The sequence below is a fragment of the Alligator sinensis genome, unplaced genomic scaffold, assembly GCF_000455745.1.
Source record: "Alligator sinensis unplaced genomic scaffold, ASM45574v1 scaffold204_1, whole genome shotgun sequence".
Lineage (NCBI taxonomy): Eukaryota > Metazoa > Chordata > Crocodylia > Alligatoridae > Alligator > Alligator sinensis.
This window is the reverse complement of record NW_005842363.1, coordinates 1,391,033-1,414,642: the sequence shown is the minus strand read 5'-3', so window position 1 is coordinate 1,414,642 and position 23,610 is coordinate 1,391,033. Positions and strand designations below refer to the sequence as shown.

The following is a 23,610-nucleotide window of genomic DNA, read 5'->3' as shown; positions in this document are numbered from 1 at the left end:
GGAAAGAGCTTATAAGTGTAAGTCCTTGTAGTTAGTTCAGGTAGAAACCTAATACACACTATATCAGAAACAGCTAAAATCCCTTCACCTGCTGTTGAGAAGGTCAGGGTCTAAAAGTGTCACATTTGCATAGGCAATCTCAGGAGGAATGGCTGCAGCAATAGCAGTGACCCCTGGAGGCCGAGCAGTGATTCCCAGCGGTGGACTAGCAGCAACTGTAGCGAGAGCCTCTCTACCCAACACCTGCCACTGTTGGCTGGCATAGGTGGTAGAGTCCTCAGATATCAGAATCCCTTCCCAACTGACTGGGGTCGGTGGTTGCTCTTCGGGGTTGGTTTGTCAGTACTGTAGTCTATTAACTGTTTAAGAGTTCAGTTCAGATTTAATAGGTAAGGCTTTCTTTCAGATTATGTATTTGTTCCGTTTTCCCCTGAATTAAACCCTGTTTTTATTTAATGTTGCTTGTGAGTGGAGAAGTTCCTTCACATCAGAACATCCAGTTAAAACTTATTTTCCCTGGTTTCTGGGCAGGGGCTCAAGCCAAATTTAGAAAGTTGGTGTTAAACCCCTAAATTTGAACCTGGCCCTTGTTACTGCTCTCAAGTGCCTGGCTGAAGGCTTACACTAACATGATGCTTTGACACACTTATAAACAATAAATTCTCAAGAAATACTTGTTTAAATTAAAATGCAAATAACTACTGCAATTATTGAGCAACTCCACAAACATTATAAATGGGCACCAAGCAAAAGCCAAGAAATGTTGGTGTGAGAACGGAGGTTGCATGACACATGGTACATCTGAGTTTCACCATGTATAAATCTGACTAGTTTACTTCCAGTGTGTCAAATAAGGTTTTTATTTGTTTTTTATTTTGTGCAACCTTTGGTCTGATTGTAAAGCAGCAGCTCATATGGTGAGCCGTACAGTTCTTGAAAAGGTAAAAAGCACACCTTTTTCTTGAATAACATGGAGTAAGTGTTTGAAATGAACTTTTCTTCCTTGTTGCCTTGCTTCTCATCTCTGAGGCACATTTCAGTGCTGCCAAATCCACAGGTTTACAAGCATGAGACACACTACAAAAAAGCTGGTTTGTTTGTCTGCCTGCTACCTTTTGAAGTCTTAGTAAGAAGCCTTTTCTCCCCTGACCCTCATGAAGCTGTGAGAGATCATTTCAGTCTGAAAAATCCAATCTTAAAAACCACACGTGTAAATGCAGGACATCCTCTAACCCACTAAGGAGGTTCTACCTAACCTTCATGGATCTGCTCCGGTCACCTTGGGAGAAAGCTAGCTTTTCATCTCATTTGAGGCTTGGTCCCATAAGCCTGGTTTAGTCAACCATTTTCTTATTCACGGAGTCACTGGTCCAGCTCAGAGACAGTGTTGGTTAGCATTTTTCTAATGGTTTTCACAATAGAAAAAAACATTTACAAGGAAACATTCCTTGTGAAAAGGATCTGTTTTTTGTGGCAAATTTTGCTATTCATTATTAAACCAAGTGCTCGAACGACTGTATTTTAATTTGTTAATGCTGCTGTGGTACCCTACAGGGATTTGTAGTTCATTTCCCATTCTCTCTTCTGGGGTGGCAGCAAGAGCAGAAGTGATCATGTGAACATCACAATGCTCAAAAAGGAAAGAGGATGCCGTATCGTGGGGAATGTAGTTAGACCAGGAAGCCGTGTGTGGAGGGGGAAAAGGGAACTTGAGGTATGTGAATTTGGTTCCTACGATAGCATGTATAATTCAAAATAATTTCTCAAATTTCTGCCAAAAATTTAAGTTTTCCAGGGGGATATAAAATAAATATTTTCAGCCATGTCTACTATTGCAAAACCTCAGAAGTGGGTTAAGAAAAAGAAAGTGTGCTGGAGCAGTGGTGCGCAGCCTTTTAGTCCCATGTGTTGGATGAGTGGTGGGGGCCCAACCACAGATCAGATTCCACACGTGGGGTTTGGTCTGTGGACTGGATCCAGTGTGGGGTCAGCATGCAGGTTCAGTCTCCAGATGTGACCCAGAGTGCTGGCCTGCCCCCATGCACCAGATCCAGCTGCATGTCAGCTTGACCTTGCGCTCTAGCCCATGCTCCTGCATGATCTAACACACAGGGCCATATCATCCGGGCCACATTATCTCAGGTGTGCAGCAGCATAGCAGTGTGGCCAGATGCCCAGGGCACAGGGGCAGCAGCAACTTCTGGTTGCCACTGCTGTCTGCCAGCAGTAACTGGACTTTTTTGTGCCCTTACTCCTCACGTCAGAGCCTGGAATAGTTGTCCCAGTTGTTGTGCCCTACTTACGCCACTGTAGTGTTGTTTTGAATTCCACACCCTGCTCCCAACGCTGTTGATATATTTTATATTAAACAGTCCTTAGGTTTAGGACAGGAACCCATAAACTCCCAGGTGGGCACTTCAACCACTACTCTAGATAAATAGGTACCAAACACATAGTTCTGGATTCCACTCCAGGGACCAAGTCCCTAAGAATTTGGCATTGTGGCGCCTAAGTTTTTTATTTTACGTGGCTGTAATTGATTTGCCCAAGGTTAGACAGACCATGCTCTTAACCATAAGACCACATTCCTAGTAAATACAACATTCTTGGCATGTTTTTGTACAAAGTTTCAGTTTATTCTTCCACAATAAAGGATCCAGATTTAGCATCTTCTCTTGTAGAACAATGTTATGTTTTTGTACTAATAACAAAATCACACTATTGCACTCTTTTGCTTTAACTGACAGTTCTCAGTGCTGCGTTGATTATGCCTTTTCCTATATTGTGAGCATCCAAAGTCATTTGTGATAGATATGAAAGGTAAGATGAGTAAATCCTTTGCATTTATGTCTGGTTTGTGTCAATACTCTGTAGTTTCTCAAGGTTTTTAGAGACAGAGACTCCAAATGTACTTATTTATGGGCTAAGCATTCTTGTTCACTAAGTCCAAAAATAACTGAATAATTAAATGTTTCTTAAAATATATCGCTAAATCAAAATTAATTCGTATTTAATATTAGATACATTATATCATATATATTATGTTTTATATAAGCTAATGATATAATATATTCAACTTGGAATGTGTTCTCAATGACCTCAAATTTTATCTAAAACTGAATGTGATAGATAAACTCTTCCTGTGGAAATACACTTCAAGGTTATCAGACGAAATGTGTCAGACTTAGGGAAATATTAGTACTTTGGATAATACCAAGTAAGAAAAACACAGTAAAATGAATGAAACTACATATCATATTTTGAAATACAGTACAAACTATAATCACAAAGCAGTAAACAATAAAGTGGCATCCTATCCTAGTGACATATATTACGGAGATAAATATGTCAGTCTTCTTTACATGAATACATTTTCACGGGTATTGGCAAGACACTCAAAAGGTGTGTGTGTCTGTATTATCTACATATGTGTATCCACAAACATATTGGAAAAGGATTCATTTCCACACAGGAGTGTACAGAAAAATAATCTTATAGCCAGAGCAGTTTCTTGAATACTGCTAATTGAAAGATCCATCAAAGATTTTTGCAAAGTATGAGAGAAAAGAAAGTAACTAGAAACAATTCTGCTTTTACAGGATGTAGAGCTAAAATGTATCCCATTTTTGTAGCATTATGATGAACATAAATTTCTGCTCCAGCTTCACTGTACTAAGAAATAACAAAATATTTATGACCCCTATAACTTAACTAAATTGATTTCATTTCATAGGCAAGGCAACAAAGAGGAAAACAATACATACATTAATAAAAAGTTATCTAAAGGAATAACTTTCATCATCATATTCCAGTTCATCTTCTTCATCATCCTCCAAAAGTCCATATTTAAATTTACGATAGACTGTGCCATCTTGGCCCATATATACAATATCATCATCATCGTCCTCTTCATCTTGATCATCCCGGTCTCGAAACTCAATCACTCGATCCTCCTGATAGCTAGTGTTCTGATAGTGGTTGCTTTTGTAAGAAGGCAAAGTTTTTGTATGATTTGTCAACTTCTCGTACCCACCTTTGTTGGCTGGCTGTGGTTTAGCTCGTGACCTTCTCCAAATGAATGCAATGGCTCCAAAGATGAGGATCAGCAAAATGGATGTAATAACAAACAAAGCAGTTTTCTTTTTATTTTCAGTTGGTAGATTCAAACTGGTCTGTAATACACACTCGTCTGCAAGTTAAAGATAACCAAAAGTTATAAATATATGAAGTATTCAATCATTGACTTATTCTAAGGCAATGCTTATCCATTCTGTCTAGTAGACTATTTAAACCCACTAACATTTTTAGATATGGAGGGATAAATTCATTGTGGGTATAAAGCATTTCGATTAATCTGAAGTGTGATTTATCTCAAATAAACCAGGGACTCTAAGTTTAAAATGATGATTACTGGGGTATTGTACTGGAGCTAAGTGTGAAAGGAGGATATTTCTCTCTCTTAAAGTCATGTCAGTGTGTAAAGAATCTATACTGCTGACATGCATTTGACATATATTATGTATGGAACCCAGTACAGAATCTGCAGCTCACAAATATCCAATCGACCTCAAGTTCATCAAACATCAGTATTGCTTTACACTTCAGTCTTACCTTGTATTTCACTGCAGTCACAGCAGTCCTGGTCTTTTGCCAGGTCAGAACTACCACAGCACTCCACACACTGGCTCTCATCTAGGTAGAGTCTCGTGTTAGCTGGGCAAACAGTGCAATTGTATGGGCCAGGTCCCTTACACTCGATGCAGCTGTCATGACAGTTGTCACATTTCAGTGGGTCTCCCTTGAGATACAGAACAAAAGCAGAACATGTTTCCTTCTTTTTCTATTTCACGATGGAGCTGGCAGTACTGCACTGTTACAATCTAAGGGCTAGATTCTGGTCAGACCTAAGTGTGTGACCTGCATATATCTAAAGCTTTATTGGAAAAAGTTACCACAGTAAAACCTTCAATAATTTTAAAATTGCACGTTCCTTCCTGAAACCTAGTCAATCTATTTCCTTGCTGATTAGCTGATTTATGGCATGCATGCTCCATCCATTGCCTTGGGCTCCTCTGGCTGGTTTGAGAACTGCTGGAGAAAAGGAATATTGTGGAGGTAACATCGAATCACAGAAAATCAGGTTTGAAAGGGACCTCAGGAGGTCATCTAACCCAACCCCCTGCTCAAAGCAGGACCATCCCCAACTAGATCATTCCAGCCAGGGCTTTTTCAAGCCGGGCCTTAAAAACCTCCAAGGATGGAGATTCTACCACCTCTCTGGATAACCTGGTCCAGTGCTTCACCGCCTTTCTAGTGAGAGAGTTTTTCCTAATGTCCATCCCTTGCTGCAACTTGAGACCATTGCTTCTTGTTCTGTCATCTGCCACCACTGAGAACATTCTCGCTCCATCCTCTTTGGAACCATTCTTCAGGTAGTTGAAGGCTGCTACCAAATCCCCTCTCAGTCTCCTCTTCTGCAGACTAAATAAGCCCAGTTCCCTCAGCCTTTCCTCATAAGTCATGCCCAGCCCCCAAACCATTTTTGTTCCACTGGACTCTCCCCAACTTGTCCACATCCTTTTGATAGTGGGGGGATGGGGGCACCCAAAACTGGACACAGTGCTCCAGATGCCACCTCATCAAGTGCAGAATAGAGCAGAATAATTATAGAATAAGATCTGCTGCCAATGCTCCTACTAATGCAGCCCAGTATGCTGTTAGCCTTCTTGGCAACAAGGGCACTCTGCTGACTTATTTATTATCCACTGTAACCCCCAGGTCCTTTTCTGCAGAGCTGCTGCCCAGACAGTCAGCCCCCTGGCTGCATGGGATTCTTCTGTCCTAAGTGCAGAACTTTGAACTTGTCCTTGCTGAACCTCATGAGATTCCTTTTGGCCCACTCCTCCAATTTGTCTAGGTCACTCTGTATCCTAGCCCTACCCTCCAGTGTATCTACTACATACTTGGTTAATCTCTTATCTCTGGGTAACTCACGTGGGCTCAGATTCTAGGAAGTGCTGAACAGTTCATGGCAATTCAAGGTATTACTTAGCACCACAAAAGAGGTACTCAGTGGGTACATCTATACCAGACGTTTACTGTGGAGTTGCCTAATTAGCTCTGAAGTAAAGTGTCACTGTCTACACATGCAGCACTATTAGGCCAGAGTAAACTAATTAACTCCTCTGTAGGATAGCATTGTTTGACACAAGTACTATCCTATGGTGGAGTTATTTACTCCAGTGCAACACATGTGTAGACGGTGACCGGGGCTGGTTGGGGCATGAGGGTGTTACAATGTGGGGCTGCCTGCTGGCTAGCCCCGCACTGTAGCACCCTTGTGCCCAGCCAGCCTCTCTGCAGCACACGGAGCCAGGTTGAAGCAGCCCCAGGCTGACAGGCTGACCCCCCTCACTCCTGCCAATTGGGGCTGCACCGCCCCAGCTCAACATGCTGCAATCCTGGGGACATGCATAAACTGTGCTGGAGTTATTGCGTCCCATTAATATCATGTGTAGACATGCCCAGTTACATGTAGATCAGAGTCTGCCACACAGTGACACTGAAATACACTTACAGCTTCTGGCTGGTGGCTTAGCTAGACAAGTGCCCATGTCTTGGTCACATACAGCTATAGCTGCCTGCTACAGACCTTATGGCTAGTGATACTAGTCTGAATCCCTGCCTCCTGTTCCTGACCCCAACTTGGCCCATAGTCTGCACATGGTGACCATCTATATCTTAGTTCTAGGTCTTCTGACTGGCCTCCTCCTGATGCCATGATTCCCAGGTCTAGTCTGGACCTTTTCTTTCCTGACCTTGCCTGTTCCTGATCCCCTAGGTCATGGGTTTTCAAACTTTTTTAATAAGTGTACCCCTGGAGACCCCCTTTTTAGTAAGTGTACCCCCCAAGGAAGGGGTGGCAAGTGGCCAGACGCAGAGCAGGGGTGTAGCGAGTGGTGGAGCAGCAGCAGCACACTGTCTGTGTAGCTCTGCTCTTGCCCTGCCCTGCCCCTGCTCCTTTGAGGCAGAGGTGCAGGGTGGTGGCACTCCATCCCCGCCTGCCCCTGAGTACTCCCTAGGACCTTTCAAAGTTCCCCCAGGGGTACACGTACCCCTGGTTGACAACCCCTGCCCTAGGTTGTGACCCCAAGGGTTGCTCCCAGACCACCTGTATCTTTGTTGTGCTCCTGACACCTGGGATACCTGGCCTTGGATCAGTCTACATTACGGGGATGCCCCACAGCCACAAATGTTCAGAGCTCCAGCAGTTGCCAACTACAATTTATGTTAATCTTCACTGAAATGGACAAGAATAGCATGTTTGGTTAGCAGTGCCTAAGGTCCCTGTGAGCATATATTTCCAAAGCACTTCTTTTTTTGAATTCTAAGTTCATGGAGTTTTCTCTTTAAATCTGGTTTAGTTCTGAATCAGAATCTAATTTTTAAAATATTTAAAATGTTCTATCAACAAGGAATTCTAAGCGTATATATTTGTAAACATTTTCTAGACTTCAGCATACATAGAATAGGATACAGAGAAGTTGCTTGTGTACAGATAGTACCTCTTGGACTTTGTATTCTCCTGCAAAACATTCAGAGTAGCAGATTCCACCTGCTAGATGGTAACTCCACACACAAGCTGTGCACCTGAGTGCTCCCTCCCCTACAAGGGAACATAAAACAACAGTTTTGTACTGAACATGGAAAATAATCTGTTTCTTTTAAAGAATGTACTAATCTGACCGCACTAATAAGTTTAATCAAGTATTGGAAATGTACATGTCTAATATTAATTGGTTGACCTTCAAAACTGCTTAAGCCAAGAATTAAGAGAGGCTTATGCTCTTAGAATTCTGGTGCACAGAAAATGTTTCCAACATCCAATTTTAAGTTCATGTTCTACTAAAATATTTGTGACTATTGGGGAAGAGGTGCTGGCTGTTAGGATCCTATTAGTGATGAAGATGTTTTGCCATTCAGCATAGTTGCTTCAACCATGTGTACATCACAAAAGTTAAGAAACAAGGTGTGAATCAATTCTAATAAATGAAAGTATGTTAAACCAAGCGTGGAAGCCTGATCCTTTTCTAAGCTACACTGATCTAAGCCTTCCATGTATGTACTGCACGCATTTCCAGGCATGTGTCACCTCTTATTTAAGCTGAGTCAAAAGGCTTACAGCCATAACTTTGTTATGTAGAAGGATCAGCCACTAGATGCACTTGTATCCACCCGCTGTCTTTCTCTCCGTACTCTCAGTAGAAAATCTGGCCAGTACAGTAGTATTAATAGCAAAATAAATACAAAATAATTTTGGAAGACAGATTGTGGACTACAACAATAATCTTTTTTGTTCCAAATCCGAGTTGAAATAATTATTGTTGATTATAATAATTTGCATTTACAATTCCATTTTTAATAGCTCTTGAAGGTGACTTTTCATTCTAGGAGTCACTTCTAACATTTAAATCTTCTTATCCTATCATTAATCATCTGTATTATTTGATGCAATCTGTGTAAGGAAACAAATTTGATGTATCTGTATAAAGATATGGCACATTGTGCACTGCAAAGTAGCACCTGGTAACCGTCATTTGATGCCATTGAGAAAGAATAGGAAACTATATGGGTCCAAGGAAAATATAATGCCCAGTACAAATTCGATTCAGGATAATCTGGGAAAAGAAACTTAATATGTAAGTTTCATAACACATAAACAAGCACTTGGCTGGATGGGGCTATCAATAAAGTACAATGGATGACATCTCAAGGTGAACTTTGAAAGAAACCTGACCATATTTCAAAACAGGGTGTACACCCCTTATTTTTTAAAGGTTCCACTGGTCCTTAGCCTCATGACCTAAACTTTTTGAGGTTTTACTTTGATTCATTTCATTAGCAGTTGATCTACTCTCCCACCCTTTGAGATGTGCTCATTGCTAAAGAGTGAGGGCCAGATTCTAATAGCCTGGCTCACATGCACTGGAATTGCTCACAAAGTCTGGTAATACTCACTGGGCATAAAAGGATCAGAATCTAGCTCCTTAGCATCTGATCTCTTGACTGAGGTAGATCAGTATCTTACAGTGCAAGGAACCCACTGATCAGGGGTTGGCAACCTACAGCTACAGGGGCATGGAGCTGGGGTCTAGTACATTTGGTAGCAAGGAGCTTTACCCATGCTATGCTGCAGTTAGGCATAGGAAGAAACAGTAGTGGGGGTGGTAGTTGGGTCCTAGTGCTGGCCCATTCACACTCAAGGTGGGCCATTTCAGCCCACCACCAGAAAATGTTGCTGACTGCTGCCATTCACTTTAAATGGGCATGCAGTTTCTGGCACTGAGCTTATCTTACAAGAGGATTATTAGTAACCAATGGACTCACTCTCTATCTATGTGTAAGCCTATCCTAAACATTGCAAAGCTATGTGGAGATACCCAAACTAATTCTAAACAAAAAGGTAGAGTGGCAGCACAATGTTCTGCATGGGCTAATTTAACCTGCTAAGAAGCTTAGGTAAACTAATTTAGTTTGCTTGGGTCCTGATGACAGTGAAGAAGAGGTGGCAGGCTGAATAAATAAGTTGAGCTATAGCTCACATTGAAACTTGTGCTCTTGTGGCTTCATTGCTCTTAGTGCCTGAGGTACCTTGATTGAAACTGGCTTAGGTTTGTCCATATATGCTAAAAGGACACCTCCAAATACAGTGTGGACATAGTTATCGCTAATGATTATGAAACATTATCAAAATCAAAAGCAAGGAGAGGTTATTGTAATGCTCATGTGGTACAGAAGCAAATAGTGTTGAATATTACCATCACATGAACTGCAGGTAGGGTGGCATCTTTCACAGGTGTTCTTATCATGGTCCCCATAATAATATTCAGGGCAAGAGTGGAGACATTCATTCTTGGAATGAAGCAGGAAGAAATAGTCATCACAGGACAGACAGTCTGTGGGCTGAGGTCCCAAACACTCCTTACAGCTTATGTGGCATTTCTGGCACAAGCCAGTAGAGTTACTTCCATAATATCTGAAAGAAATGAAGTAGTGAAGGCTTTACAAATGCCGAGAGTGCTAAAAAAAGAAAAGAAAATACAAACAAAACCAGAGTTCTTTTGGGTCCGTTGCAAAAGTTTCATTCCTGATATCCTTATCTTTGCAAAAGTATAGTCCTCATAGATGTAGCAATGGGTTCCATTTAATGTATGTATGTGCCATTTGGCTTTGGGATTTTACCCTATAAAGCAAGACCTTCTGAACCACTGGGTCAAATTCAGGCACAAAGTCAGTAGAGACTACACTGAGCTGGTTCTCAGGAGATGTGTGATCTGGTTCTGCTACAGACTTCTAGTGAGATGTTGGACAAGTCACTCAGTTATGTAGTGTTTCTGCTGGCCAGCTGGTGATAACAGCACTCTCCTGCCTCCAAGGGTTTCTGTTAGGCTCAATTCTGAAAGTGAAGAAAGCAAAGGTGGAAGGAGGGAATGAAACATGGCTCCCTCTCTGTTCAAAGCAGGAGAGAACTCCTTTTCCTCTCTTTGACTTGAAAAAGCAGTGGTGCCTCTGTACCTTTGCTTCCTTGGCTAGTGATAATCCTGAATAAATCTGGAGCTAACTTGCTAAAATCCAGGTTCATCATTTTCTTTACTGTGTCACCTTCTGCCTGGGAATTCCCTTAGTATCCATATGAATGGCAGAAGTACTAATACTTTATTTTTACCCTTAGAGACCTGCTTGTGTTACTTATGGGAGAAAGCTAGTGTGAGTTATTATGTTTTGCCAAAGGGTGATTCACCAGTTCCATTATGTCTGTGTTCAGGCATGTGGGAAAGGAGTAGTGTGATCATAGCTGTAGATGGAATAGAAAGGTAATTGCCACTATGCAGTGTATAGTCATCACAGGTGTGCAGCTTAGCAAAGGATGTTGAATTGCAGGTGAATATACAGTAAATGAGAAGTGCAGGGAAGCTGGGTATTTTGATGAAGGAAGAACTCAGATGCTGAAATAGTCATGCATTGTCACAAAAGGAGATGTGCCTGAAACAAAAGTAGAAGTCCATACCCCAGTTCAGAACTCAGACCAGACTGATTTCAAACTCTGAGACTAAACAGGTTGGTGTTTAGGAAAGCTTCTTTCTAGATTTCTAATTCCAAGTTTTTGGCGTGTGTTATTGCAGAGGGTTTTTTCAGGGGGGAGGGTTGTTCATTTTTTTTGTTTAGGCCTACTGTAGATATAGGGGATACCGTGCTCAAGTCTGGTGAAATTTCTGTTTGAAAGACAAAAGTTGCCTTTTCCAAACTCTGGGTCTGGAAAGGTTGTTGCTGCAAGTTAGACTCTGTCTACACTGTACAATATAGTGTAAATCAGCCTGAGCAGAGCTCTGAACTAACAGGGCTATGCTGTTTTTGGTATGTGAAATAGCTCTTACATTGCTATATTTAGTTAGATTAGGCAAATTACCCATGACATTTTATGGGGTGATCTTATGTATGCCATCTCCAAAGGATGAGCGCTAGAAATCCTTAGAGCATATAGTATATTCAGCGTTGGTTCCTCGAAGTACTAGAAAGGTCTATCTAAAAATAGACTTGAAGGCTAGATACAAAGATCTCTCTCCAATGTGAAAGGTCCTGGAGGCTTACCCAACTGGGCAGGACTCTACACATCCATTTCCTTGTTTGTACCAGCCTGGTCTGCAGGAAAGACATTGTGTACTGTGTTTTCCATAGCAAGTCTGACAGGTACTGTGGCATGTGAAACATCGTCCTTCATCACTGTCAGCATAATATCCATCAGGACAAGCTTCAACACAGGTTGTATCTATAAAGGAAATAATGCAGAACAAAGCATCACATATGGTATTCTCTTCTGCTCACTAATGCTGCCTAACATAACTCAAGTCCGATTTTATAGAAGAGCTATGTTCAATTACCGTAATCATTTATATTTCTTTTCAATCTCAGCCCTACAGTTGTCTGTCTTCATTCTTCTGTGATTGTCTGTTTAGATTACAAGCTCTGCCTTGTCTATTTTAATTGCTGTAATATACCAAGTTTATTATACAGAAGAATAAATAATAACAAACAACATCTGTGATTTGTGTCAGTGCATAAAGAGGAAAAAAGAATAGTCAAGAAACTTTATCCCTCCATCTGCAGTACCATTTATGTTTACCTCTCTCTGATTCCAAATACCTAGTTCACTGCTGTATATTTGGTCAAAGCTTTAGGATTTATGGGAATCCTGAGTGTTAATTATATGTTTTCAAAGGGCCTTTACCACTAAGTATAATTTAACAGCTTGGCTGTTGCTTTGCTTGCTGGGAACACACACTTTTCTTTTGCCAAATGTACCAGGCATATCACAGTGTTTCACTGAGATGCTGGTGGATTATCAATAGCATATAATAGAAGCCTGGGACTGAATAATGTGCATCCAACTTCCCAAAGTTAGAGAAAAATGACTATTAAGTGATAGCAATAAGTTCACTTGTTTTGCCACTCAGGTAGTCATATCAGTTTTGCTACAGATACGTCAGGGGAATTATTTTTTACATTAATACTATCTCTTTGACATTTTTTTTGCTCCTTTTTATATGATAAATTGTGTGGATATCTCAAACTAATGTTCAAATGAGCAAAATAGTATTGTTCTTTAGCACTAGAGCCAGTCTTGAACCTTAGATTAAAACCTTCCCAAAACCTTAAGGTTCAAAATCTGAACTCATCTGGGATTCCTGATTCCATGTTCAAATTCAGCTCATGGCTGAGATGGGAAGTGAGGGCACTTTTACACATGCTCCATGGGTGGAGTGGGGGGTGGGGGCAGTACTTTAATTAAAGCAGCTCTGAGACCCGCTCACTTAAAGTACTGCCACATCTTCTGTATCAGCATCCCTGTGCCGATGGGCGCATTTGAACTAAAGCTTGTTCGATGAGCTTTAGTTCAAGTGCCCCACCACCATTTTCAAGCATGGGAACACTGATCCAAGAGATGCAGGAGGCTGCTGGAGTGTGGCAATTGCCAACTGATTAATCAAGCCTGCTCCAATGTGCTGGAATTCCAGTGTGTCAAAGCAGCCTCAGTGCTTGTGTACAGGTGCCCTGAGATCTGAGCCTGAATTGATTATTGGGATCTGAAGCTTTAGTCAGTGTTCATCTCTATTGCCATGTACTCATGATGTGCTGTAATGCAGTAGACAGGTAACTATAGGAGAAAGAAGAAATGTGTGATTAAAAGTGGGATTTTTCTGCAAAATATGTTTAATTATTTATTTTTGCCCTGAAGCTAATTTAGTGGGGAGGGAATCAGGATTTGGTCCTAGAAAAATGTCTCTAGTTCTCTACAATAGTTGTTTTCCAGTGGAAGGAATTTTGCTCTTGATTAAATTGATAAATATTCAATTTTGTTTTCTTTTTCTGAGAAAATATGCATGAAAGACTAAATCTTGGTGGCATTTCACACTTTGTACTCAGCTGTTTCTGGCACTTAGGAATCACTCCAGTACATGGCTGGAGAGTCCTGCTTGTGCATATAGGCCCATATTGCTTGTCAGATTTGGGATCAGGAGGGAACTTTCTTCCTGAGTCAGGTCAGAGTGACAAAGACTGTATAGAGTTTTTCTTCCTCTGTAGTTCAGAATGTAGTCACAGTCCTAGGATCATCTGAGCTAAGTTAACTCAACAAATTCCTTATCATTACAGTGGCAATGAACTGATAGTGCCCTTATCTCATCTATTTCTTCCCTATTTCCTCAACTACTTTTTACCTGTGATGTAGTACCGGGCTTTTCTCCACCTCTTAGTGTATTTTGTAACTGTAATATAAGAGAGGTCTCAGAGCATGTCTCTTTTTTTACTCTTTTGGATAAATGGTTGCCAGAGAACATAGGGGTCTGGATTCAATTAATCAAACCATTAAATTGAATGGATCAAACCACTGGATTTGGGGGTGGCAGGAGAGAAGCAAAGTATCCTGGGATGCTGGGGGACTGTGAGTTAACTTGAATCTGGAGGGGCTCTGGGACAGAAGTTCAATAAAGGGATATAACCTAAAGCAGTTAAGCCTGATACTACATCCATCCAGTAGTAAACTTACATCCATCTTAAACTGGTTTTGGATGTTTTGAAAGTGGCTTATATGCACTGAACTTTTGTTATGTTACAGATTTGAACTGGTTTCCGATCACTTATACCTGTTTGTGCGTAATTTTTTCCTGTAGCCAGGAAGGCCAATCTTTGCATTCATTGCTTCAAAGATGAGATGGCTTGAGTTAAGGCACTGAGTAAAATCCCTTTGGAGAGAAAGTATAGCTTTTCACTGTTCTGTAATCCATTAAAGACACAATGATCCAAGGACAACTTTTCAGCATCTGTTTTTAATTGTGTCTGCATAATTTGTGAGTGCATCTCTTTTGTGCATGAGAGCACAAAACATTGGAATGACACATTCCCAACACATTGGAATGACCCAGCATTTTAATATCCATGTAAACTTTATATGTACAAAATAAATGTGCTTGCAATAGTCTCTTGGTTCATTGAGGGGCCAACTACCTCAAGGAAGCCAACATGTATCATGGAGTGAGAATGTGCACACTGCAGTTGCTATGGAGTAGCAGACATGCTGTAAATCCCCACCTCTCTTTACCTCACAGCAACTTGCCCATAGCCATGAAGTCTAATATCACTGACATTTAATGAACAGAAGGGGTTTTTTTAGAGTAAGATGAACCATTTTCAACAGTGGTCTCCATATGTCACACACATCTTCTTGCAAAGATAAGATGAAATCAAGCCTGGATGCTGGAGCAAGATACTCACTGAGAAGATGTTGATTTTTTGAGCAGCTGAGACACAGGTCTTCAGCAGGGCCTATACAGCGAAAGCATTTCTCATGGCAAGGTTTGCAGGTGTGAGTCTTTTGATCCTGGTACTCAGTAAGAGAGCAGAACGTAGATGCCATGCAGTAACCCTGCCTGTTCATCACCAAGCCCTCCCTACAGGTCAAGCAATCAGTAGAAGAGGAGCAGGTCTGGCAGGTCCTGTTGCACTCTGAAATACACAAACATGGGTATTTTACCACTTCTTTTCCATTTTGGATTTTCTGAAACAGACTTAATTTTTCAAGTTGCCGTCAGAGTCCTAGAGGCATATTCTGAAGTAGGAATACAGGAGAAAAGTGTGTGTGTGTGTGTGTGTGTGTGTGCGCACACATGTGCATATGCTTGTTTCAATATTACTTTCTATCTTCTTTTTACAGCCAACACCATTTGGTTTTTTTTCCCTTTAACAACCATAGCGTCTTTGAACAGAGATTTTTTCCTGAATATTTGCAAATAATTCAGAACACAATATATATTATTGTTCTAATTATTATTATTCCATTATTCATTACTTTATACTCATCAGTAATATGTTTCATTTTCAGTCATGTTGTCCATTCATTTCGTTCTGTTAACTCACTCTGGACTTCCTTATAATCTTTTTTTTTTGTCTTGTCTAAATCATGTTATGTCTTTGCCAAATTTTGCTGTCTTCCAATCATCAATAAATACATTTCACTGTACCTAAAAATCACTTTTGTTACTATTCAACCAGTCTCCATATTCCTTTGAAAAAAAGTACCTTGACAATCTTCGGTTTCTTCTTCATAGTAAGTCCCATCCGGACATTCTTTAAAACATCCACCACTATACTGAACAAAGGAACTGATTGCACACTCAGTACAGTCATCAGAATCAGGCCCGTCACATTCTTTGCAGTCCTCATTGCAGGAAAAGCACCTGTTAGATTCAGCATAAAAGCCAGAGGGGCAGTCCTGCAGACACCTCCCATTGTGCAGGAAAAACTGGTCTATGCACGCTACAGAAAACAAAAAGGAAATGGATAAATAAAAGAGAAACTTATTTTCTTCTACTGATTAAAGCAACAAAACTTGCATACAACACCTGCTGTATTACATCTGGTGATGGACAAACTGACTCAGAAAAAATAAGACTACCCCTGAATACATGGTGAAATATAGGCTGCACCCCAACTGAGACTTTACCTAGAGAAACTTCTACTCAATAATGCCAAATTACATCTGGATTCTAAACTTCTTAAAAGTCAGGAAGAGCCAAATCTGAAATTCTGTTTAGTTCATGATTAAAATCTGTCTGGAATACTTAGATGCAGTTCTGAAGTTCCCTGGAGCCTGGTGGATGGCATTAGGATGTGGGATAATGGGTTCAGCTCTGTTTTATTATTGAGTTTGTTTAAATGGCTTTTGTTCATTATCTTGTATTTCCATTACTCTTATATTTCCAAACTGTTTGGTATTATCTTGACCTTCAGACAAATATTCACATATTTGGGTGTGTAGCCATATTGAACAGACTCCACAAGCCTTTTGTGATTAATTTCCTACTAATTATATTAATACTCAAAGGACCTGATTCTCCCCTATTCACCTTGGCTACATCTACACATGTGCTTTAATGTGCAGTAAACTATTTTACTGTGCATTAATGTGTCGCATAAAAAATGACATTAGTGTAATCACTAATGTGCAGTAAAAGTCTACTACACATTGGGTGTTACTAAAAAAGCATGCAAATAGTGCAGCATAATGTACATAAATTTAGTGCCTCACATTGGAGGTACTAAATTTAATGAGCATTGAGAAGATTAATACACATGTAGACGTGCCCCTTGTGTAGTCATTTGCTCCCAAGTGGTAGCATTTTACATTCACCTTGCCCAGATGTAAATGTCTACAGTGGAAAATCAGAAACACGCTAAATTAAGAATGGAATGAAATCTGGGAGTAAGAATGGAATAGAAACAGGAACAGTGGACAAGTATCTTGCCTATATCTAGCAGGGTAAAATTCCTATCTCATGGTAAAGTGGATAGTAGCACCATCTCAACTGCTCAACAGTGATACTGAAGTCACTCTTCCCATTCTTGTTAACTATAAAGGAATCATTGCTTTGAGCAAATCTTTGTTTGACAGCCTATGTGTTCACAAAAACCTTGGATGAGGAAATAAATGCTATTTGTCATTCCTGGTCGTACCTTTGCAGGTATGTTCATGAATGCATTCCTGACACATCTCAGGGCAGTGTTTACAGGTCCCATCAGTGGCAAAGTGCTTCTCAGAACAGGAAGGTTTACATTCCCAGTGCTCCAAGAGCAAGGGATTCTCACAAGACAAACATTTTGTAGCATTCCCCATGCATGCCTTGCAGGGTTTGCTGCACTTGTTGCAAGTATCAGCTTCAGCAAAATGCCCCCTAGAGAGTCAGGAAAAAGAAAGGATATTGTAGGACAGATGATATTTCTGGGACAGAAATGGCAGGGATAAAAATGCATTTTTAAGAGCTTCATAATAGATACGTTTCACATAGAGCTGAATTATACCATATTTTAAATACAAAACAACATATCTTGTCCCCGAGCTCACATCCCACCTCCTTCTAGAATCACTGAAGTTGCCTGCATCTAGATGGGCTGCATGATATTAGAGGGGTGTTCTTTCTTCTGTGCATCAAGTTGTACCACAGCCCTGCTCCTCACTCCTGGCCTCTGCCAGGTAAGAGAGGCATGGAGTAAGGGAGAAGAAATCCACTGTCTATAAGACTTCCTTATCTGACATTCAGCATTGACAGTCAGGAGGAGAACATGAGATATTGCTCTGAGAGCAATAAGAGGAGGAAAACAAAGATACAGTCTTTAGTAGCAGAAGGGACAGGAAACAGGGAGGAAGAAACTTTGTCCTAGCATTAGGACGAGTGGGAAGGAGGAAGAGAAAAGTGAGACTTTCCTCATCCCAACCCAATGCCAGGAAAGGTGACAGGTTCCAGCAGTTGGGAAAGTCACCACAGTAAAACTCAACAGAGATGCCAGGGTGCAAGGGAGGAAGACAAAGACAGGGATAGAAAAGAGTTGCTCCCCTCGACAAAAAGTGTCATTCAAGGACCTTGGCAGCGCTACCACATTTTCCATTTGTACAAGGTGCCATGCTCATCTGTGATATACAAGATGTGAGCAACAGAAGACAAGTTCTTTTGTCAGGCACCTATTACGCTCTAACCAGACTCCTCTATATTTTACAATGGTGATTCCAACATGTTCTTCCTGATGGAGCTTCTTACTGTCCTGAGCTGTGAAAATTGAACAGCTTTAAGGGATTTACCATAGACTACTGTGGACAAGCATAGTCTTTCAGTGTTTGGGAGTATTAGCTCTCAAAGAAAGGTTAGCTAGGCTTGGCATACACATCATAGGCAAAGGGGGAAGAAAGAGTGGTCTGAAAGCACGTTTAATTAATTCTGGGTAAGCTCTTGAAAAAGAAAGGTACAGAGATCTCAGCAAGTTGTTTGAAATAAATGACAATTAAAAAATGTGTAGTCACTGGATGAAATTAAAGAAAGGACTGAACTAGCATCTGAAGCAGTGCCAGCAGCATGTCTTTTCACACTAATATCTGCTCACAAGCAGATTACCAGAGTGGTGCCCTCTAATTCACAACTGGCATTTTGTGGGTAGGGCTCTCCATAGAAAGCCTGAGGAGAAGAATTAGGATGAAAGACTGGTGGAAAGCTGAGAAAAGAGAAGAAGAAATACCTCCTCCATCTTGCCTGCTCCCATATTCTTTTTTCTTTATTTCTTATCCTCTTTCACCACCCAACACCTTCCTTCTCCTCTCACTAGCTCATCTTGCTTTGGTGATTCAGTCTTTCTAAGGACATGACTACACTGAATGATGCAGTGTAGTGCAGACAAGTCCCAAGATAATGTTAAACAACAAAACTAAGACTCAGGGTAATTCAGCCAGCACATAGTTGTGTGGTGATTACAGTTGGACCTCTTCTTGTAATGAAGCTAGCATCAATACAGTATGCTGCAGTATGTATTGTAGCCATATCCTAAAAGCTCCTAGTTATTGTGTCAGAGGTGAGGCTGATGCAATGTAAAAGATCATCTTCTTCTTTGACAGTCCCTCAAGGATTATTGTCTTCCATGACTGTTTTCATGGAAGACGCCTGTGCGTGACTTCTTTTATCATGGAGAAGCTGCTGCACATCAGCTTCCATGTGGCTCCTGGCAGAATGAACCCTTAATCCAATGGCAAGGAGACCAAGACAACTGGGGATCTTATTCTGCTGCAGCATTCATCCACCTTTACAGCCATTGAGATTCTAACATCTTCTTCCACCTGCTCCACCATTGAGGACTTGTAGACCCATGACTGGGGGCTGGGCAGGCTTACTATAGTGGTACTCACCATGTCAAAGAATATATGTGGCTTTTCAGGAGGGAAACCATTGCTATTTGCTGTTCTCACCACATCCTGGTGGTGTTGCCACTGCTTGGTCCCCAACTGCTTATTTATCAGCGTTATCCCTGCTTATTTCACAGATACCATATTTCACTGAGAGGAGAGACTGAGGAACCTGGATCTCTTCGGCCTCCACAAGAGAAGGCCGAGAGGTGATTTTGTGACCGCCTACAAATTCCTTAATGGGACACAGCAAGGGATTGGAGATGCTCTGTTCACCAGGGCTTCCCTTGGGGTAACAAGGAACAATGGTCACAAACTGACAGAGAGCAGATTTAGGCTAGATACCAGGAAAAACTTCACTGTGAGGGTGGCCAAAATTTGGAATGGGTTTCCAAGGGAGGTGGTGCTCTCCCTTACCTTGGGGGTCTTTAAGAGAAGGATGGACAGGCATCTGGCTGGGGTCTTCTGACCCCAGCACACTTTCTTGTCTAGTCAGGGTGTAGGACTCAATGATTTATTGAGGATTCTGACCCTAACATCTATGAATCTATCAATTTCATGGTGTACAAGTCAAGTTTTGAAACCCAATTTTTAACTCTTAAAATTCAACCTCAACTTATACACCATATCAAGGCCTGCAGACCTTGCCGTCACTATGGAGATGCCGCTCAGCTGGGCACTGAGCTCGGCTGGGTGCTGAGTTCAGCCAGGTGCCGGGCTCGGTGCTCGGCTGGTGAGGCCCCATCCCCTGCCAGTGCGTTATGGAGATGCCACTCAGCAGGGCACTGAGCCCGGTCCTGTCTCCTGTGAGCAGCACTGACTGGACTGTGCCAGGTGAGTACCGTGCCCGGCCCCATCCCCTGTGAGTGGCACTGGGCTTGGCTAGGTTGGCACGGCCCAGGCAGAGCCACTCACAGGGGGTGGAGCTGGGCTCAGCACCTGGCTGAACGGCATTTCCATAGGGCACTCACAGGACATGGGGCTGCGCCAGCTGAGCACTGAGCTTAGTGCTGCTCACAGGGGATGGGCACTCGCAGGGGATGGGCTCAGCACTTGCCTGGTGCTGCCCAGGCAGCACTGCTCACAAGGCATGAGGGTGGGCTTGGTCCTTGGCTGGCACGGCCCAGGCAGCACCACTCACAGGGGATGGAACTGGGCTCAGCGCTTAGCTGGTGCAGCCCCATCCTCTGCAGAGTGGGGCTGCCTGGACTGCACCAGCTAAGCACCAAGTCCAGCCCCATCCCCTGCAAGCGGTGCAGTGGCATGTGTCCACTGCTTAGGGGCCCAGCCTGCAGTGAGGGTTTGCAGGGGCCAATATAAGTCTACTAAGGCAAGAAAACCCTCCATACTAGCCTTGGATCTGAAGTGAAGTATCTGTTTAGTGTAGTTTCTTCATATTTATTCTGCTCTATAAAATCAGAATCTATTCTATTGGCCCTCTCTTGTCTAGTGAGCAAGGGACACAGCGAGCAGTTGTGGAAATAATGGCAGGAAAATCAATGTAAAGAATCCTTCAAGAATTGTAAGAAAAAATAATACGAAGAATTCATGTATATCACAGCAGAAGAGAGAGCTGAACACATTTTACTAGGAGGAAGAAATCAAGTGGCAGCCATTAACGGCTTGATCGAAGTGATAGATGGTGATAAGCAGGATAGAGAGTGCAGAGGAACCTGATCTATTTTAGGGTCAGATCCATGGGGGCCTTCATTTCTGAACAGGAGAAAAACCAAATGGAATGCATTATTAATCATCTCATTTGCATGCTCAGGATGGTTAAGTCCATTAATCCCTCAGTCACTCCATTCTGTGCCCACTGCTCATATTACATTGTGGTGTCAGTGTGATTTTTGCCATTGACTCTGGGACTTCACACACAGCTCTTATTTTTCTTGCACTCACGTGCAACTTCTATTATGAGCAATGGAAATTATGTTATCCAGCTGAAACATGAATCAAATGTAAGCATACTGTAATTTTGGATGGTCAAGATACTACATTAATCTTTCCTTAGAGGGGCTTTAACCATGGAAATGAGCTAGACATTTATAACAATACCTGAATATTGATGTGGACAAACAAGTTAAAGAATGAATAAAAAATTACTTACTCTGGGCATTCCTGAAGGCATCTGCCTTCATGCAGGTAGAACAGCTGATCTGGGACAGAGTGGCACTTTAGGCAGTACCTAGGTTCAGAGCAGTTTTCACAGTTGTCTGTGCAATTCTCACATTTCCCATTTCTTAGGTTGGCAAAAGTTCCTTGTGGGCATTGCTTGACACACGTTTCAAAGGAAAGAAATGTCCCTACACAGCAGACCCAATCAAGGAAAAGGAATAGGTGAGAAGTTTAAACAAAACATTTCTGGAGCTTTTCTTGTGCTGGCAACACATACTGATGGGGTTCTTTTTCTTAAACTGGATACCTTAGCTTAGTAGACCGTACAAGTCCAAAGTTCAGCTTTATTTTTTTTAACTGCAACATTCTTTTAAGCTCTTTCCTGAAGAAGTCTGTTCAGCTCTCACTCATAGTCACTTATCTCACTTCCAGAATAGATAGGCCATAGGATTTTACCCAGCAATTCCTGCATCAAGCCAGTAACTTCTAGTTGAGTGAACAAGGAATCAACAAGATGCCTTAAGACATAGGTTAATATCAATTGCTTATAATGATGTGTGCTTTATTCCTAGCCTGAATATATCTAGTTTCAGTCAGCAGATAGCACATCTTCTTCTGATTTCCCAGATTTACCTGAATCTAAGATAACTCTGAATTTAAGATGACCCCAGTAATTAGATTCTATACATAGGAACTTTATAAATGTGTTATAATTTTCCATGTATAGAATCTAAATATTGGAGGGTTCTCTTTAAGTCATCCCTCCCACTGCTGTAGAGGCTCAGGCCATGGTGGGGTTGATACAGGGAGGTCAAGCAGGTTGTGCTTGTGGCTACTCCCTGCCACCTTGGCTCCCTGCCTGCCTCCCACCCCACAGCCTTGGACCCCCATTTCCCCTCTGCCTCTGCTTCTCCTCCTGCCTCTCACCCTCCAGCCTCTGCTCCCACCTCCCTTCCAACTTCTGCACCCCACTTTCTCCCCTGTCTTACCCTTGCTCAATCTGTATTGTAGCCTGGGTCACTGAGTATGGCTCCAGCCCAGCCCCCATAGCAGCTTTGAGGGCTGTGCACTGCTGCTTTGGGGTTGGGCTGGAGCTTAATGCCCCAGGATACAGTGTGGATGGAGCCTGCAGGTGTAGAACAAGGGTAAAGTGAGGAGGGAAAGGGGCAGGCAGAGGCTGCATGGTGGGGAGAGGGTGAAAAGAGGCTGCAGGGAGGAGATGGCAGGGTGTAGTGGTGGTGGGAAGGGACAGGCAGCAGCTATGGCTATGGACCAAACCCCAGGTAGGGGCTTTTGCCCAAGCCAAAGCAGTAACCTCTTCCTTCGCACCCTCCCCCCCTAAATAATTTTAAGACAAGGGGCTTTTCTGTCCCATGTTAAATCAGGGTGGGAAACCTCATCTTAGAACTGAGTAAATATGTTAATATGCTACATGAGTGAAGAAACTTCTACCCTTCATTACCCCATATATCCTTTGGCAATATATAGTATATGAAACATATACAGAAATGTAGCTTACTATATTACAAATTCACCCAAAGAAGCTAGATGCCACTTACCTTTGGGACAGGAAGTGCACATATTGGCAGCTGTACTGCAGGTCTTACATGAAGAATCACAGGGCCGGTTCTGTCCCAGTATGTCTGTATAGGGAAGAAAAACTACTTCTGCTTATTTTGTACAGTCTTACTGAAGAACAACACCTTTAGGAAGGCAAACAGGCAATCTTTGATTTTTTCTACTTTTTCTGTTTAGGTTTACTCAGGGATATTTAAAAAAAAACATAATTATTGGCACAGCTACTTATAGAATCCTCAGAATGAAACAAGGAGAAAAACGGCAATTCAGTTCAACTCCGCAAGTGAAAAGTTGAGTAAAAAGGTAGTGTAATAAAATAAAACACACAAGTTATCATCGGATAACTGGACTGTTTGGTGCTGAAGACATGTGAGTTTATTGTTGGTAATTTTAGGTAAGTGATATAGAATAGAAGATTACTGTATATAGATTATGGATATGTGGATACATTCTTACTAGAGGGAAAGTAAGGTTAGTGGATTGCTGCTGAATACAGAATTCTTACTATTGTTTTGTTATGTTGTATTAAGGGGAATGACTTATAAATATGAAGGGAGAAAGTGACTGCCTAGAACGAGAGTCCTTAAAATACATTTATTTTTATATCCATCACCACCTATTCCCCTTCCTCAGCAGGA

General features: G+C 41.7%; 1 protein-coding gene across 1 annotated transcript in view; it reads right to left on the bottom strand.

The window, feature by feature from the left end:
- Positions 1–2,583: 2,583 nt before the first annotated feature.
- Positions 2,584–23,610, bottom strand: part of PCSK5 (proprotein convertase subtilisin/kexin type 5) — a 380,395-nt gene continuing 359,368 nt past the window's right edge. Inside the window, exons 30-39 of the mRNA XM_006029202.2 lie at positions 22,954–23,037; positions 21,387–21,582; positions 17,068–17,285; positions 15,634–15,870; positions 14,830–15,060; positions 11,650–11,827; positions 9,819–10,036; positions 7,566–7,666; positions 4,612–4,798; positions 2,584–4,189 (exon numbers count right to left, since the gene is read on the bottom strand). Coding sequence (XP_006029264.1) covers positions 3,777–4,189; positions 4,612–4,798; positions 7,566–7,666; positions 9,819–10,036; positions 11,650–11,827; positions 14,830–15,060; positions 15,634–15,870; positions 17,068–17,285; positions 21,387–21,582; positions 22,954–23,037 — 2,063 coding nt within the window. The 3' untranslated portion in view covers positions 2,584–3,776. The remainder of the gene's footprint in view (positions 4,190–4,611; positions 4,799–7,565; positions 7,667–9,818; positions 10,037–11,649; positions 11,828–14,829; positions 15,061–15,633; positions 15,871–17,067; positions 17,286–21,386; positions 21,583–22,953; positions 23,038–23,610) is intronic.